Raw genomic sequence first — 18,596 nt, forward strand, 5'->3', positions numbered from 1 at the left:
AGCTTCTTACTAATGGGCTCTGAGGCCAATGCCTTCCTCCAGGGGTTGGGGAGGTGGGTGGAAGAGTTAACTTGCTGGCTGAGGTCACTGCTGTGACTTGGCTCTTCGTATCTGCTTTGTGTACAGGCAAAACTGGCTTACAGAAGAAAAAGGCAGGAACACCCGCATTGGGCCCTGGCCCTTGGAGGTGCTCTGGGGGCTCGTGCCAGTGTCATGAGGTACATGTGGCCGAGGCCCCTTTTGGGCATGTGGCCTGGGTTTGCCTGGGTTTGTCAGGAGGGCAAGGTCCTACCTTGGTCCCAGTGTGGATCACTCTGAGAGACCACAGCTCCCTCCTCTGGAGTCCCCTCTCCGAGCTCTCCAAGGGAAAAGACAAAGGAAGCCGAACTGCCAAGTTGAAGATTTTGCCTCAGGCAACTAAATTTATTAGCAAGAAAAAATTTTTGTCAGCCCAGCGCTGACCAACAAAGTACGTTAATAAAGGGTAACAAATCTGTCACTTAATTCATAAAACATACCTCAAGCAGTTACAACTAAAAATAAAGTTGGATTTTTGTTTAATTTAAAAGCCTCAAAAATAACAAGCAATATGTTTTTAAACATGTAGTAGACACAATTGTCTATTATACAATATACACTGTACACAAGTAGAGCTTGGGCCGGGCAGGGGTGAGGTGAAGGGAGAGGGAGGAGGTGCAGGATGTGCAGGTGCTGTTATCTGAATCCAGATTTGAGTTTAAATGCTGTGTCATTTAGAAAAGGGAATTGCTAGAGTGAGAAAAAATTCATATGCTCATCATTGCCCCCTAACCCTCAAGTGAAAGCAGGCATCGGGGAGGTGAATAACAAGGAAAGGAAGAGGGGAGCAATTAAATAAAACTTCTTTAAAGCACACACAGTACACAGTGTTCATCATCTGAAGTAGAGAGTATAAGGCAACGTTCTCCATAGAAAAAGAGGGGGATCAGGAGGAGTCGGTGGGTGTCTTTACTTTTTAAATAGAGCTGGAATGTGCTGGAGGAGAGGTTGTGGCGGGGCTGGGCACATGGAGTGGAGGTGGCCCCGAGTCTCTCCAGAGGTGGGTGCCGAGCCCCAGGGCGTCCACAGTGGCCGGCAGGGCCAGGGAGGTGCAAGAGAGGGGCATGGCACGATGCGACTCCGGCAGTGTTGGGAGCGGGGATCGGGGTGGGGGGTAGGGGCTCACTTTGCTCCTCGACGGAGTGAAATGCATGTTTTTCCTTTGGAAATAAGGGTTCCCACGCGTCCTGGTTTAGAACGTCTCATTGGGCACGGCCAGTGTCCACAGTCTGGGCAGGCCGGGAGCTCGTGGTGAGGGGAAGGGCCAAGGCGGAGCCAAGGGGCTTCAGAAGGAGGACAGTACAGCGAACAGAGCCCCTTCCTGTGGGGACAGTTGCAGAACAGGAGCGGGGCTGAGGGCAGGCCCAAGGCAGCCACAGGGGCCCAGGGAAGACACAGGTGGGGGATTGCATCTTCAGGGCCTCCCGCCGCAGTTGGCCTTACAAGTTCTTCGTGACCAGGTGGGTCTTGTAATGCTTGGTGAGGTGGTCACTCCTCATGAAGCGCTTCTGACACTGGGCGCACTCGAAGCGTTTGTCCCCTGGGAAGAGGAGATGCCCATCACCCACAGACCCTGTGCACAGACCCTGTCTCTGCCCAAAAAGGTAGGGTGCGTGTGAGGTGCACCCAATCAAGCTGACATGGCCTTGTCACCACATTCTGCCCACCTCCTGCTCTCACATTTGCTCACTGGTGCCTACTCATCTAAATCTTTTTTTTTTTTTTTTTTTTGAGATGGAGTCTCACTCTGCTGGCCAGGCTGGAGTGCAGTGGCACAATCTCCACTCACTGCAACCTCCACCTCCCAGGTCAAGCAATTCTCCTGCCTCAGCCTTTCAAATAGCTGGGACTACAGATGTCCGCCACTGCACCCAGCTAATTTTTGTATTTTTGTAGAGGCAGGGTTTCGCCATGTTGGCCAGGCTGGTCTCGAACTCCTGACCTCGTGATCCGCCCACCCTGGCCTCCCAAAGTGCTGGGATTACAGGCATGAGCCACCACGCTTGGCCCCTACTCATCTAAATCTTTTTATCAATTCTCATTTCTCTCTGACCCCCATTTGACCTCTCCAGTCTATTTCATTCCCATTCCTTGTCCCTGGAGCCCCTGCACCTAAGAGTCTTCCCATGCAGGGCTGTCTGCCTGCTTTCTTCTTTTGTCCCTCTGACTTTGAACCTGGATCAGCATCCTCCCCGTCACAGGAAAATCCCGCTCCACCCTGACCTTGCCAGCCCTGAGCACTCACTTAGTTGGAACCATGTTGACCCCAACTGCTTTTCTGTGGAGTGTTGACTCCTCTGCCTTTTGGGGAATAGGAACTGTCCCACCACACTGGCCAGGAGCCAGAGCGCTGGGTCACGCTTCCCTCAGCCCTCTAGCCCCAGGACAGGTGTCTGCTCACTGCGGGCATTCACTATAGCACTGTTTGCCAAAGTGTATGTGTGGACCACTGTGGATACCCAGGACAATTTCAGGTGGTAGATGTATGAATTTTTTTTTAAGAGATGGGCTCCCACTATATTGCCCTGGCTGGTCTCGAACTCCTAGGCTCAAGTGATCACCTGCCTCAGCCTCCCAAAGAGCTGGGATTATAGGTGTGAGCCACTGTGCCCAGCTTGGATCAATATTTTTAATAGTTTTGCATTGATTTGCTAGTACCTAAAACTATAACTGTGATATCTCACTTTGGGAGGCAGAAGAGGGAGGATCAACTGAGTCCAGGAGTTTGAGACCAGCCTGGGTAACAGAGTAAGACCCTGTCTCTATAAAAATTTTAAAATTAGCCAGGTGTGGTGGTGCATGCCTGTAGTCCCAGCTACTCAGGAGGTTGAGGTGGGAGAATCGCTTGAGCCCAGGAGTTCAACACTGCAGTGAGCCAAAATTGTGCCACTGCACTCCAGCCTGGGTGACAGAGTGAGACCCTGTCTCAAAAAAAAAAAAAAAAAAAAAAGCCATGGCAGGGCCTGGGTTTAAACCTGGCTACACCAGTCACTAGCTGTGTGACTAGGCCACCTCTCCATGCCTCAATAAAACGGGCATCAACAGGCCGGTGCAGTGGCTCACGCCTCTATTCCTAGCACTTTGGGAGGCTGAGGTGGGTGGATTACCTGAGGTCAGGGGTTCGAGACCAGCCTGGCCAACATGGTGAAACCTCATGTCTACTAAAAATACAAAAATTAGCTGGGTGTGGTGGTGGGTGCCTGTAGTCCCAACTACTTGAGAAGCTGAGGCAGGAGAATTGCTTGAACCCAGGGGGTGGAGGCTGCAGTGAGCTGAGATCGCACCACTTCACTCCAGCCTGGGCAAAAGAACGAAACTCCATCTCCAAAAAAAAGGCATAAACGAAGTATCCTCCCTTATAGTCCTTACCAGGATCAACTGAGGTAATCAGTAAAGTGCTTAGTACTGTGCCTGGCACACCATGTCAGTGTTTGTTAAATAACTATGCTGACATGGCAAAAGTCATCAGGTTGTGTCATGCAACGACAACTACTCCTTTCCCATTACTTGGGGAAACAACAGTGATAACAGAATGGCTTGAAAATAATTTCCTATGTCATCCTTGGATAGTCTGTAGCTCTTGCTCAGTGTGGCAGTTCCAGGAGTGTCAATGTTGCTAAAGCCGGTAGAGTGGGGGTGAGAGGAGAGGCAGGAAGTTGACCTGTGTGGGTGGAGGGTCCCGAAGGCAGGGGGCTGACCTGTGTGGGTGCGAGCGTGCCGTTGGAGCTCGTCACTCCGTGTGAACCTCTTCCCACAGAAGAACCAGTTGCAGACAAAGGGCCGCTCGCCAGTGTGCAGGCGCACATGGGCACGCAGCAAGGACGTCTTACGGAACGTCTTGCCACAGTCGGGGATGTGGCACACGTGCTTCTTCTTGCCCTGCTCTCCAGACCTGAGAATTGGGGTGAGGGTGGAGTGGAAGGAATAGGAAGAGGACAGAAAAGAGGTAGAGGATGGGGCAGGAACAGGATGCAGTGAGAATGTGGGGTCAGGTCAGAGAGCACAGGGAGGCAGGGGGCAAGGTGGCACAGAGCTGCCAGCTCTTCCCTGCCTGGTCTGTGCCAGCTTGCAGCTCTGGACAACTGTCCAGGAGGGGCTTGGGGAACACAGGCCAGCCTTGTGGCTTGGGCCCTCTCCTTGAATTACCTCTTCTCCCCATCCTTGCAGTTGGGACACGTGCAGGCCATGCGGCGCCGCTTCTCCCCGGGCTGGGTCTCTCCGGCCAGGGCTTGTTCCATTTGCAGCTGGATCTGGGTGGGGCTCAGCCCACTGATGGTCAGGTTGTTCCCAGAAACATTCTGCACTGTCAGCTGCTGCTGCCCTGTGGGGACAAAGAGGGCAGAGTTCAGGTTGAGGAAGCCTGAAACCTCGAGTCAACCCTTCTGCCCTTCTGCACATGACAAAGATGATAATCACAGCAGCTATTTTTGAGAGCCTGCTATATGTTGGATAGCATTTTAAGGACCTTTGTATAGGGACTCATTTAATCTTCATGACCCTATAAAATAGGTACTATCATCAGCACTTTACAGATGAAGAAACTGAGGCTCAATAACATATCAAGATCACCCAGCTAGTAAGTGGTAGAACCCAGATCTGAACCCAGGAAGCTCATTTCAAAGTCAGTGCCCTGAAACACTGTACTATGTAGGCAGAATTTGCTTTAGAATATTGCCCACATGATTTCAGCTGGGAAGGGTCTTAAGACATTTCTTAATCTCCTCCAACCATAGGCCCTTGTGAGATACCAACTCTACTTTTAGGAAAGTCTCCAGGGATTTCTGTTAAAAAGACAGAGGTCACAGGCTAGGTACAGTGGCACATACCTATAATCCCAGCACTCTGGCAGGCAGGACAATTGCTTGGGCCCAGGAGTTCAAGACCAGGCTGGGCGACATAGGGAGACCCTCATCTCTACAAAAAACTAAAAAATTGGCCGGGCATGGTGCTACATGCCTGTAGTCTCAGCTACTCATGAAGAAGAAGTAGGAGGACTGCTTGAGCCCAGGAGGCTGAGGCTGCATTGTCATGATCGTGCCACTGCACTTCAGCCTGGATGACAGAGTGAGGCCCTGAGGCCATGTCTTAAAAAAAAAAACAAAAAACAAAAAACACAAAAGAGGACACAGTTCTATGGGCTTTGGGAAAAATCAGATCCTCTAGGATGCCTTATCCTCTTGGGGGTCACCTCAAGAGGGAAAAGCAAATGTGTTAAAGTGCTAAAAATTCATTAAGGATAGGCTGGGTACGGTGGCTCACACCTGTAATCCCAGCACTTTGGGAGGCTGAGGTGGATGGATCACCAGGTCAGGAGTTCAAGACCAGCCTGGCCAAGATGGTGAAACCCCGTCTCTACTAAAAATACAAAAATTAGTCGGGCGTGGTGGTGGGCGTCTATAATCCCAGCTACTCGGGAGGCCGAGGCAGAGATTGCGCCACTGCACTCCAGCCTTGGCGACAGAGTGAGACTCTTGTCTCCAAAAAAAAAAAAAAAAAAAAAATTCATTAAGGATGAAGAGAAATTCAGAGAGCTCCCAATACATAAGGAGCCATTTTTGCTAGGTTGCTCCAATTTTTCCTTTGGTTATTTGCAAGGCTGGTTTCACAGCATAAATCTCACCACTGAACTGAAGTGCAGCACAAACTATTCCGACTGCCAGGGAATCCCTTCTTTTCTTCCAACCTTAACTCAAGGCTTTCTCCTCCAAGAAGCCGTTTTTGCGTTTGGATGTTAGTTGGAAAGTTTTCCGAGTACATCTGTCTTCTCTGTCTTCAGCTGTCAGATGGGGACATGTGCCTTAAACTATCTCTGAGTGCTATTGTAAGGACTAGGTGAGAAGCTGCAGGTGGACATACCCTTAAGTTATGATGGACAGCGTCCTCACTATTGTTACTGGAAATCCCAGGGCCAGCCCATAGTTTCCACCTGCTAGAAGCAGGTACCACTGCCAACACCCTGGCCACAGGGGCCACACTCACCGCCTGTGTTGGTGATGGTGACAGGCACACCCTGGACCTGGACACCATTGATGTTGATGGTCTGCATTGCCTGGGCAGCTGCCGCCAACTGGGCTGCATTCAGGCTGATGATGCTCCCGGCGGGGGCAATCTTTGGCAGGGGACGCTCTTTTCGGAGAATTGCAGCTGAGTGCTTTTTGCTGGTCCCACTCAGATGGGGAGCACGGGATGCAGGGCTGCTACAGGTGGTGTTAGAGGTGGCTGCAGCTGTTGCTGGGGGGCTGTCCTGGACAAGGACTGTCTGCACCTCACCGGAAGGCGTGCGGATGTAGACCTGGGAGGGGCCAGAGAAAAAAAGTCAGTGCCTGGAAGAGACTAGGTTCCTGGGGCCTTCAAATGTCCCTGCCCAAGTGAGAACTGGGGGCGCCTGTCCGCTAAAAGTCTCTTCAATTCACCCAAACCTACAATTATACACAGCTAATGCTCAACAAAGGGCTGCTGGCATCCTATACTAAGCTGGCGAATGTCGACTATTGATTTGAAATCAAATGTTGAATTTTACTTAGCATGGAAAAAGTAATTGCCAAGAATCAGAATTGGAGATTTAGAAGGCAGTGCACTGTGAATGACCATCAAACAAATGACACAGGTTCACTTTAGTTTTTAAGAGCCACATTTTAGAGCCCAGGAGTTCCAGGTTATAGTAAGCTATGATTCCTCTACTGCACTTAGCCTGGGTGACAGAGCAAGATGCTGTCTCAAAAAAAAAAAAAAAAAAAAAGTTTCTGGTCTTTGTAATCGGAAAAAAAAAAAGAGCCACATATTAATGAAAAACAACTTTTCTCCAATTCAGATTGACAAACATGGAAAAATAAAATATGCTCATTGTTGGTGAGACAGCAGGAAACAGACACTTGTATATTAGGAGTGGAAGTATGATGTGGGCTAACTTTGCTGGAAGGAAATTTGGGAATATGTATCAAAAACCTTAAAAATACGCATATTAGAGGCTGAGCAGGACAAGGAGGGCGTTTGTAGCGGGGAGGAGGGTGTCCGTGGTGGGTAGGGAATGGCGGTGGCAGGCTGAGGAGGGTGTCCCTGTGGGAGAGCTAATGGCTGTGGGAGACTGGCTGCATACCGAGGACTTATCCAGAAAGGAAGCATGTTAAGGATAATAGGAGTGAGGGCTCTCACTGTCACAGAAGGGAGTTATGGAAAGGGAAAAGGCTAGACGGAACACTGTGGTGCTAGATGGGAATTAGAGACATTAGTGGAAACTCATGGGTTTCAATATATATAGACAGAGAAATATAGATCCAAATGTGTGTATATGTGTATGTGTATATATGTGTGTGTCCTTAGGTATGTCTATTTATATATACTTCCTAGCTGTGTCCATTGAGAAGGGCTGGGACCAGCCATGCCCAGTAGCAATGAGCTTACCTAGCACCCAGGCCTTAGCTTGTAACTCATATGTTCCACTAAAAGGAACCCAGGCTCCTTGGAGAAATAGCTGATTCCAGGGTTGGGGCAGGGAAGGTATAAGAAAAGCTTGGAACACTTGTACCAGAAAGTAAAGAAACGCTTACAGAATGGTGGGGACTTGAAAAGATACAAGCCAGCTTAAAGGGGCACCCACTGGCCAAATCTAGGTCAATGAAAACATCAAAATAATCTTAACAGATTATAACCCAGTGAATAAAACAAGAATCTGGCCGGGTGCAGTAGCTCACGCCTGTAATCCCAGCACTTTGGGAGGCCAAGGCAGGCAGATCACTTTAGGTCAGTGGTTCGATACCAGCCTGGTCAACTTGGTGAAACCCCATCTCTACTGAAAATACAAAAAAAAAAAAAAAAAAATTAGCCAGGAGTTATGGTGCACGCCTGTAATCCCAGCTACTGGGGAGGCTGAGGCAGGAGAACTGCTTGAACCTGGGAGGTGGAGGTTGCAGTGAGTCGAGATTGTGCCACTGCACTCCAGCCTGGGTGACAGAGCGAGACTCCATCTCAAAAAAACAAAAAAGCAGCAATCCATGAGTCCATAATGACATAAATAAATAAATGGGGAGAAAGAGAATGACAGAATTAAAAAGAGGCAATCACATCCTTCAATGAGAAGAACCAGGAATCCGAGAAGAAATGGTTGACCCTAAGGCTGAGGTTGGGAAAATATAAGGAATGAAGTTCAGACACATGCTACAACAGGATGAACCTTGAAACATGCTAAGTGAAGGAAGCCAGTCACCAGACACATGCTACAACATTGGATAAACCTGGCCAGGCGCGGTGGCTCACGCTTGTAATCCCAGCACTTTGGGAGGCCGAGGCGGGCGGATCACGAGGTCAGGAGATCGAGACCACAGCGAAACCCCGTCTCTACTAAAAATACAAAAAATTAGCCGGGCGTGGTGGCGGGCGCCTGTAGTCCCAGCTACTCGGAGAGGCTGAGGCAGGAGAATGGCGTGAACCTGGGAGGCGGAGCTTGCAGTGAGCCGAGACTGCGCCACTGCACTCCAGCCTGGGCGACAGAGCGAGACTCCGTCTCAAAAAAAAAAAAAAAAAAAAAAAAAAAAAAAAAAAAAAAAAAAACATTGGATAAACCTTGAAAACATTACAAATAGACTAGTAGTTGCCAGGGGCTGCAGAGAGGAGGAAATAAATGGGGAGTGATGGCTAAAGGGTAGAGAGTTTCTTTTTGGGGTGATGAAAATGTTCTAAAATTATATAGAGGTAATGGCTGCACAGCTCTGTGAATATACTAAAAATCACTGAATCGTATATTTTAAAAGGTTAAGTTTCATAGTATGTGAATGTCTCAATAAAGCTGATTTTATAAAAAAAAAAAAAAAAAAAAAAAAAGGCCGGGCGCAGTAGCTCACGCCTGTAATCCCAGCACTTTGGGAGGCCGAGGCGGGCGGATCACGAGGTCAGGAGATCGAGACCATCCTGGCTAACACGGTGAAACCCCGTCTCTACTAAAAAAAAATACAAAAAAGGAGCCGGGCATGGTGGCGGGTGCCTGTAGTCCCGCTACTCGGGAGGCTGAGGTAGGAGAATGGCGTGAACCCAGGAGGGGGAGCTTGCAGTGAGCCGAGATCGCGCCACTGCACCCCAGCCTGGGTGACAGAGCAAAACTCCCTCTCAAAAAAAAAAAAAAAAAAATTAAGAGCCTGCCAGAGGGATATAAGAGCCGACCTGAAGGCTGGGCGTGGTGGCTCGCGCCTGTAATCCTCGCACTTTGGGAGGCTGAGGTGGGTGGATCACGAGGTCAGGAGTTCGAGACCAGCCTGGCCAAGATGGTAAAACCCCGTCTCTACTAAAAAAATACAAAAATTGGCCGGGTGCGGTGGCCCATGCCTGTAATCCCAGTACTTTGGGAGGCTGAGGTGGGCGGATCACAAAGTCAGGAGATCGAGACCATCCTGGCTAACATGGTGAAGCCCCATCTCTACTAAAAATACAAAAAATCAGCTGGGCGTGGTGGCGCTCACCTGTAGTCTCAGCTAATCGGGAGGTCGAGGCAGAATTGCTTGAACCCGGGAGGCAGAGGTTGCAGTGAGCCGAGATGGCACCACTGCACTCCAGCCTGGGTGACAGGGTGAGACTTCGTCTCCAAAAAAAAAAAAAATTCAAAAATTAGCAGGGCGCAGAGGTGGGCATCTGTAATCCCAGCTATTCAGGAGGCTGAGGCAGGAGAATTGCTTGAACCCGGGAGGCAGAGGTTGCAGAGAGCCGACCTGAAAAGAGCTGCCAATGGCCAAAGTTGACCTTTGGCCTTCAAAAGTGTCAAGGTCATGATGGTCAAGTAAAGAATGAGGAAGTCATCCTGGCCAACAGGGTGAAACCCCGTCTCTACTAAAAATACAAAAAAAAAATTAGCCGGGCGTGGTGGCACGCGCCTGTATTCCCAGCAACTCGGGAGGCTGAAGCAGGAGAATCGCTTGAACCTGGGAGTTGGAGGTTGCAGTGAGCCAAGATCGCCACTGCACTCCAGCCTGGCAACAGAACGAGACCCCATCTCAAAAAAACAACAACAAAAAAGAATGACGAAGTGTTTCAGATCAAAAGAGACTAAGGAGACAACTAAACGTAATGTGTAATACTGGATCAGATCCTTTTGCCACAAAGGAATTAGTGGAGCAAGTGGTGAAAACAGAGTGGGGTCTTGGAATTAGTAGTGTGTTTCATTGCTAATTTCCTGGGTTTGACAATTGTATTGTGGTAATGTAGAATGTCCTTGTTTGTAGGAATTAAAGCATTCAGAAATGACAAGGGGGATCATGGTGGCAATTTACACTCAAATGAGTCAAAAGGAAAAAAGTGCTTTGTAAAAAAAAAAAATCCTGTTGTCATTTTGATTGGGGTTATTTTTAATTCCTGGATCATTTATGACTGTGCTTCTTCTCATTTAAAAGCTAACAAACATCTCATCTCTTTAAAAAAAATTTTTTTTTTTTTTAAATAGAGACAGGGTCTCTGTCACCCAGGCTAAAATGCAGTAGAATGATCATAGTTCACTGCAGCCTCGAACTCATGGGTTCAAGTGATCCTCCCACCTCAGCCTCCCGAATAGCTGGGACTACAGGTGTGTAGCACCATACCTCACTAATTTTTAAGTTTTTTGTAGAAATGGGGTCTTGCTATCTTGCCCAGGCTGGTCTTGAATTCCTGGGATTCCTGGGCTCAAGCAATCTCTAGCCTCAGCCTCCCAAAGTGCTGGGATTACAGGCACAAACTACCTCACCTGGCCCATTTCTTAGTAAATATGCAAATCTCATTCCCAGTTTTCTGATATGTGCCCCTTTTTCAAATCACTGATATTTTGTCTGATTTTGTGTGTGTGTGTGTGTGTGTGTGTGTGTGTGTGTGTATGCATGCATGCGTGTGTGTGTATTTGCATCTGAAGGTTCAGCAAGCTTTTTTTTATAAAGGGCTGGAGAGTAAATATTTTAGGCTTTGCGGGGCATATTGTCTCTGCTACTTAACTCTGCTACTACTGCAGTGCAAGGGCAACACAAATGGACGTGTCTGCATTCCAATTAAACTTTATTTACAAAAACAGGTGGGTGGGCTAGATTTGGCTTGAAAGTTGGTCACAGACTGCAAACCTCTAACATAGGATACAAATTTTTAAAAAATGTACGTGTCCTTGACCCACTTTCAGGGATTTATTTAGCTGTAAGATTGGAAACAGCCTAGATATATACAGTTAACAAGGTATCAGTTGTATAATAATCAGCATGTTGGGATGATATAAAGCTGTGTAGTCATGAAAAAATTATACTGTAGCTAAATCTTTCTGCATATGTATCATTATTTCCTTAGGGAAGACCTGGGTTTTAGTTCTGTCTCCATCAACCTCAAGATATGGGACCTCATGGAAGGGAGGGGAGGCCAATGCCGAGGACATGCTCCTGAGCAGGTGCCACAATTCTTCACCTGTAAGGTAGGTCTGATCATGGGAATTCACAGATATCGTGATAAATGACTTATAAAAAATACCTGGCAATATTAAATATGCCAGAAGGGTGAATTCCTGTGTGATTTCCATGTCCACAGTTCAAATTCAAGGGCTCTCTTCTCCACCCAGGAAATTACACAACTTCCCACTCTCAGTCATTCGGTTCTCCCTCTATAGACAACTAGGTCATACATTCCTCAATGGCAGGAACTGTTTTTTATATTAAAAAAAACTCCTCAATTTTAATGGTAGCACCTGCTACACATAAGACATAAAAGTCAAGGTGGAAGACGGAAGAGTGTGGGGTCTGAAGTTACAAATCTCAGTTGACTCCTGGTTCCTGTCATTTATGCCCTATTTGATCTTGGACACTTCATAAATTATCTGAGTTCTGGGTTATCCATCTGCAACATGGACACAATTGCTGGCACTTAGTAGGCATGCACAAAGAATAAAACTTGCCTCACAGAGCCAAAGAGATTCCACAGATTAGAGCACATTAATAAATGCCAAAAATAAGAACATTCTTGTTGAATTCAGCATCCCAGTTTGGCAGGAAGCAGTGGCTCAGCCTGGCATGGTGGCATACACCTGTAGTCCTGGCTACTCAGGCTGAGGTGGGAGGATTGCTTGAGCCCAGGAGATTGAGACTGTAGTGATCGCATCACTGCACTCCAGCCCAGACAACAGAGTACGACCCTATCTCAAAAAAAAAAACCACCCTAAAACAAACAAATATTCCAGATGAATCTAGCCTAAATATTCCTGCTATAAACTAGGCTGCTCTTCCTGTTTTTTTCTTGTCATTAATAATGGTCAGCATTTTTCTCATTAATTTTCTTACTTTACATAAAATTCTATGGACTGGAATGTTTTCATTCTTGCTAATGTTTTGAGTATGTAATTCTATAATCAAAAATAAGTGTTATTAAAAAGTATGTATCTGTCCCCTCGCCATCCCCTGAAAAAAAACAACCCATAAAGAAAAAGGGCCAAAATATCCCTATGTTTCATCTAATTTCTAAAGATGAGCAGTACTTGGCCCTATGAACTAAAGAGAGCCCATTTGTCAGGTAGAAACAGCCACTTACTGCCCACCCCAAAAGATACTGACTCTCAAAGGTCAGATCAAGCTGGGAGATGATCAGCATCATCTTCAAAGCAAGCCAAAAAGAGGTAATCAGAGGAGAAGAAGGAGGACAGTACGGGGGGTGTGGTACCTGAGTAGGTGTCGGCTCAGCTGCCTGGATCTGAAAGTTCTGGGAGGGCTTCTGGGGGACAGTGGGGAGGGTGGCAGATGCCGCCTGCACCACCCGCAGAGCCTGTTGGGGGATCTGCACCACCTGCTGCTGCTCGGCCTTGGGAGGCACCACCTGGACCTGCTGGACCACAGCTGGCTGGCCCCCACCAGGGCTCTGAACAATGAGCAGGTTATTTCCTGCCTGGATGATGTTGTCCGCGGTGGTCTCGATCAGCACCGTCTCCACCTGCTCAGCCACAGCCACAGGGGGCTGGGAGGCAGGAAGGCTCTTCTTCCTTGCTTTCTTGTTAGTCTTAGACAGCGGGGTTGGGGGGCTGTCAGTGAGGAGCTGAGTAGGGGCCCCGGTGTCACTGGCGTTCACGAGGTTGTTGACGGGCAGAGTGAGCGTCACATTGCCGCCCCCACCTGTCAACTTCACCACATTGGCCCCGCTCTGCACGGGGGTGGTGGTCGTACTCGACTTCTGGATGGGGGCTGGCTTGATGGGGACAGGCTTGTGACTGGACGGTGAGGGGGTGATGATGGCTTGGTTAGTGCCAGGGATGATCTGGATCTGGTTGGTGAGATTGGGTTGTACTTGGATGGTTTGGGAACTGCTTGCCTGAATCTGAGGGACTGCCTGGTACTGGATATTGGCATTTGATCGGGTCCCTTTGTTGATCATGGTGGGATTCTGGATAGCGAACACCAGCTGCCCTCCAGGATAGGAGGCGCTCAGTTGTGACCCCTGAATCTGAAGTATATTTCCTTTGGAGGACAAGATTCCAAAGCTATTCTTGCCGGGGCTGAGAGGGAGAGGGGCAGGTTTGATAGGGACAAGTTTCCGCGGTGTGGGCTGTGGGGGAGCAGGAGGTGTCACAGCAGCTTCAACTGCTGGAGGGCCAATTTTGCTACATGTTGCAGCAAGCAGGGCTAAGGGAGATGGCTGGGAGTCCTGCAAAAAAACAGCAGAGGAAAGGAGTGAGACAGGAAGGCCCACTGCCCAGCCGCCTCTGTCCATGATCCTCTCCTCCTGGCGGCATTCCACGCCACTCTTCCCCACCTCCGGGGCAGGCATGTTGCCAGCACCCTCCCCTGCTTGGCTCCTGTCTCCTCTTCTCTACTGGTTTCTCCATTAAGTGAGGGAGAAAAGGTGGGCAATGTCTTTCTCAGGAAGGAACCCCTGGCAGCACCCCACAGACAGGGTAAACTAACAATGCGATCTGACTTCCTACTCCCCGCTGGCCTTGTTTCTAAGGACAATGAAGCATGTTTGGCTCTTAGATGGAGTTTGTTAGCCCACCCCAGAGATTGAGGGGTCCCTGATTGCTCAACTGAGGAAAGGAGGGAAGAAAAAATTGAGGGGCAACAGGAGGAATAAATACTTCAGTAAAGTGCCTTTTAGTACTCGGAACATGTAACTTTATAGACTGGGGAGGGCTACACTTTCGAGACAATGGGAAAGCCTGTTTTCCTTTTCCTTTTTTAGTGAGGTCTGGTGGAAGGAACACAGAGTTTAATCCTTGTTTTTCCCCCTGGCCCAACTGCAGCACCTTAGGTAAATGGCCATGGTTTCTCAGTAAAGAAAATGTGGCTAACTGAACCTTCCCCAGTCTCATAACCTAGGGTATTTATAGTGAGACAGTGAAGAGAGAGTGTTTTCGGTGAGTCTGTCCAGGATGCTGCAACCCTAAGCCCTCGGAGCCCACTGCCTACTCACCTGGGTGGTGGAGGCGGCGGGCTGCAGGTAGTCACTGGGACTCACAGCAGCAGTGGCAGCCATGCTGGTCTGTGGATCTGTTGGAAGAAAAGAGATGGAGTAATGTATAAAATGCCCAAAAAGAACGCAAGCCCACTTGCCTCAGATTTTCTCTTTTTATTTTTTTTTGAGACGGAATTTTTGCTCTTGTTGCCCAGGCTGGAGTGCAGTGGTGTGATCTAGGCTCATGGCAACCTCCCACTTCCAAGTTCAAGCGATTCTCCTGCCTCAGCCTTCTGGGTAGCTGGGATTACAGGCGCTGCCACCATGCCCAGCTAATTTTTGTATTTTTAGTAGAGATGGAGGTTTCACAACGTTGTCCAGGCTGATCTCGAATTCCTGTCTTCAGGTGATCCACCCGCCTCGGCTTCCCAAAGTGCTGGGATTACAGGCATGAGCCATTGCACCCAGCCAGATTTTCTTTTTGCCTCTATTTGTTGCTGCTTCTCCAAGGGAAGTTAATGACTTTTCCCCAGACTTCCCCACCCTGGGTTGACAGCCTTACATCTATTTCAGTAGATTACTTTCTCCTCTCCTCAGACTCAGCCATCTGAGGCTGTGAGGACAGCTGGTCCTGCTGTTGTTGGACTGCCCCCTCCAGCCACCATAGAGTCTGAGATAACACAAAAATAATCAAGATTATACCAGGACTCTCTTCTGTAACTCAGCTATGCCCTCTCTGCTGGGCAGGGGGTAGCTCCCCAGCTAATCCTCTAGCTCAAACTCAAGCCTCCCGTTCACTCCTGCTGTAGACAGATGCCAAAACTGGGAGGGAAGTATCGCTCAGCCAGGATTTCTGACAAGGAGGACATACCTGCTCCATTGCCAAGTCTTGGGTGTTTTATGCTCAGCCTTCACCACAAAGGCCATTGTCCCCAGGCAGCATATACAGCACATGGGTCCATTCTTTTTTTTTTTTTTTTTTTTTGAGAAGGAGTTTCACTCCTGTTGCTCAGGCTGGAGTGCAATGGCGCGATCTTGGCTCACTGCAACCTCCACCTCCCAGGTTCAAGTGATTCTCCTGTCTCAGCCTCCTGAGTAGCTGGGATTACAGGCATGTGCCACCATGCCCAGCTAATTTTTGTATTTTTAGTAGAGACAGGGTTTCACCATGTTGGTCAGGCTGTTCTCAAACTCCTGACCTCAGGTGATCCACCTGCCTCGGTCTCCCAAAGTGCTGGGATTACAGGCGTGAGCCACCATCCTTGGCCTCATAGGTCAATTCTTTACTTGAATTTACACTTTTACATAGTACGATAGGCATGGCCCCACAGGCATCAACCAAGACTCAGTAGAGCTAATGACTAACCGGATATAACAAGGAGAATGAAAACAGAGTAAATTCTATTTTTGTTTAAATGTGTATATATTTCTATATATTAACATAATCAAATAGGAAAAAGTCTTAAGCCATTATCTCCTAGTGGTTGAGTTTTGTTGGACTTAAACTTATTTTGCACCTTGTTTTTCTGTACTTTTTCATTTTCTCATGATAAATATATTCTATTGTACTTTTTTTCTCAAATAAAGATAAATAAGGTTGAGGAAGTAATGAAGGGACTCTCTACTGTGCACTTAAGTCATCCAAAAGAGGCCAGGTACAGTAGCTCATGCATGTAATCCTAATACACTGGGAAGCCGAGGTGGGAGGATCGCTTGAGCCCAGGAGTTCATGACCAGCCTAAGCAACACAGTTAGACCCCATCCCTAATAAAAAATTTTTAAAAAGAAAGAAACACAGTATCAGGAAAATGAAAGTCATGAGAATTTTAGGAGAAAGAATCTATGCCATCTTAAAGTTCATAAATCACTAAGGAAAAGAACACCAGGCAGAGTCAGACTTCAATCCTGGACCTTTGGAAAGCAGATTTCAGTAAGTACAGAAATAAGAGGGGTATTACTTTGAAGACTCAAAGAGACAAAAAGGCGCAGGGTGCATTCTGCCTGGAAGGCTGAGATGGAAGGATCACTTGAGGCCAGGAATTTGAGGCTGCAATTCCCTATTATCACACCTGTGAATAGCCAAAACACTCCTGCCTGGGCAACATAGCAAGACCCCATCTCTTAAAAAAACAAACAAAAAGGCGCAGGGGTTGAGTCCTTGTAAGGAATTTGGCAAAAAGAGGATAGATATTGGGCTGGGTGTGGTGGCTCACGCCTGTAATCCTAGCACTTTGGGAGGCTGAGGGAGGCAGATTGCCTGAGCTCAGGAGTTAGAGACCAGCCTGGGCAACATGGTGAAACCCCATCTCTACTAAAAATACAAAAAATTAGCCGGGCGTGGTGGCAGGTGCCTGTAATCCCAGCTACATAGGAGGCTGAGGCAGGAGAATCATTTGAACCCAGGAGGTGGAGGTTGCAGTGAGCTGAGATTGCACCACTGCACTCCAGCCTGGGCAAGAGTGAGACTGAGTCTCAAAAACAAACAAACAAACAAACAAACAAACAAACAAAGGCTACATATTGGGAAAGCAGAAGCGTTCACATTTTGGCTGGCCTCAGGCTTCTCTGTTTGGAAGAACAATTCTTAAGTGGGGAAAGGTAAAGAAAAGGTGAAGGCACTGGACGCAGTGACTCGTGCCTGTAATTCCAACACTTCAAGAAGGTGAAGTGGGAGGATTGCTTGAGGCCAGGAATTTGAGACCAACCTGGGCAACATAGGGAGACCCCGTCTATATAAAAAATTTAAAAATTAGCTGGACATGGTGGCACATGCCTATGGTCCCAGTTACTTGGAAGGCTGAGGTGGGAGGATCGCTTAAACCTGGGAGGTCGAGGCTACAGTGAATCATGATCACACCACTGCACTCCAGCCTGGGTGATGGAGCAAGATCCCATCTCCATAAAAAAAAAAAAAAAAGGCGAAGTGGAAACTGAAGCCCTGGATAGGTGATGAGCTGGTAAGAAAGCACACCAGTGCCTTAAATGTTTACCAGGCCTGAAGTCCACACAAACTGTACTCCAGAGGAGGGGAGACTTTGCAGACACACCTGCAAATGTGTATGGAGCTGGAGGGCAGCTCTGGGCAAAATTATATATGCAGATCCTGTAATATTACAGGCACTGATCCTTGGCAAAATCCTAGGACAAATGATTGAATAGTATTGTAACTACTGAGGAAAGGAAGGAGTGACCACAAGGAATAGCATTATAATATAGAAGAACAGATCATGCTGAACAAATCTGTTTCTTTTTTGCAGGGTTTTGGATGGATACATCAAGAGCATGGTATACACCAGGTATTTTATTTCAACAGGCATCTGGCTGATATTTTCATAATATTCTTGTGAACAAACAAGGAGGAAACTTGGGCAATATGATAGTCTAGTTTGTCTGGGGCTAAGCTGAGCATGCCTCCACCTAAGTGCTGAGAAGTCTGCTGCTGCAAGGTGTCTTGAACTGGGGTGGGTCTCAGGACCAGGGTTCACAGGCATCCCCACAGAGGCCTTTTTATTCTTTTCTTGTGTTTTCACTGTGATTTTTTTTTTTTGAGACAGAGTCTCGCTCTGTCACCCAGGTTGGAGTGCGGTGGCGCTATCTCTGCTCACTGCAAGCTCCGCCTCCCGGGTTCACGCCATTCTCCTGCCTCAGCCTCCCAAGTAGTGGGACTACAGCTGCCTGCCACCACGCCCAGCTAATTTTTTGTATTTTTAGTAAGAGAGGGGGTTTCATCATGTTAGCCAGAATGGTCTCGAGCTCCTGACCTCGTGATCCTCCTGCCTTGGCCTCCCAAAGTGCTGGGATTACAGGCGTAAGCCACTGTGCCCGGCCAATCTTTTTTTTTTTTGGGATGTAGTCTCACTCTGTTGCCCAGGCTGGGGTCCATGATCTCGGTTCACTGCAACCTCTGCCTCCCGAGTAGCTGGGATTACAGGCACCCACCACTACACTCGGCTAATTTTTTGTGTGTTTTTAGTAGAGATGGGGTTTTGCCTTGTTAACCAGGCTGGTCTCAAACTCCTGACCTCAAGTGATCCGCCCACTTTGGCCTCCCAAAGTGCTGGGATTACAGGCATGAGTCACCATGACCAGCCAAAACAAAGATTTATTTGTTTATTTATTTAGAAACAAGGTCTTGCTGTATCACCCTGGCTGGAGAG

General features: G+C 48.0%; 2 protein-coding genes across 26 annotated transcripts in view; one reads left to right on the forward strand and one right to left on the reverse strand.

The window, feature by feature from the left end:
* Positions 1 to 18,596, forward strand: part of SP6 (Sp6 transcription factor) — a 97,496-nt gene that overhangs the window by 12,003 nt on the left and 66,897 nt on the right. For 8 of the 13 annotated variants that reach the window (XR_010118089.1, XR_010118087.1, XR_010118092.1 and 5 more), the window contains exons 2-3: positions 11,362 to 11,482; positions 17,697 to 17,735. The gene's annotated coding sequence lies outside the window, so the exon portion shown is untranslated. The remainder of the gene's footprint in view (positions 1 to 11,361; positions 11,483 to 17,696; positions 17,736 to 18,596) is intronic. The other 5 variants (XR_008653150.2, XR_010118093.1, XR_010118095.1 and 2 more) reach the window with 1 other exon arrangement.
* The window catches only part of SP2 (Sp2 transcription factor), a 36,318-nt gene that overhangs the window by 2,372 nt on the left and 15,350 nt on the right, over positions 1 to 18,596 (reverse strand). For 11 of the 13 annotated variants that reach the window (XM_063628782.1, XM_063628787.1, XM_063628783.1 and 8 more), the window contains 7 exons: positions 14,458 to 14,534; positions 12,718 to 13,692; positions 6,058 to 6,370; positions 4,225 to 4,399; positions 3,777 to 3,970; positions 1,522 to 1,618; positions 293 to 417 (listed from right to left, as the gene is read on the reverse strand). In XM_063628782.1, coding sequence (XP_063484852.1) covers positions 293 to 417; positions 1,522 to 1,618; positions 3,777 to 3,970; positions 4,225 to 4,399; positions 6,058 to 6,370; positions 12,718 to 13,692; positions 14,458 to 14,534 — 1,956 coding nt within the window. Of the gene's footprint in view, positions 1 to 292; positions 1,619 to 3,776; positions 3,971 to 4,224; positions 4,400 to 6,057; positions 6,371 to 12,717; positions 13,693 to 14,457; positions 14,535 to 18,596 lie in introns of those variants that run through there. The other 2 variants (XM_055257315.2, XM_063628781.1) reach the window with 1 other exon arrangement.

This window comes from Symphalangus syndactylus, chromosome 20, assembly GCF_028878055.3.
Source record: "Symphalangus syndactylus isolate Jambi chromosome 20, NHGRI_mSymSyn1-v2.1_pri, whole genome shotgun sequence".
Taxonomy (NCBI): Eukaryota; Metazoa; Chordata; class Mammalia; order Primates; family Hylobatidae; genus Symphalangus; species Symphalangus syndactylus.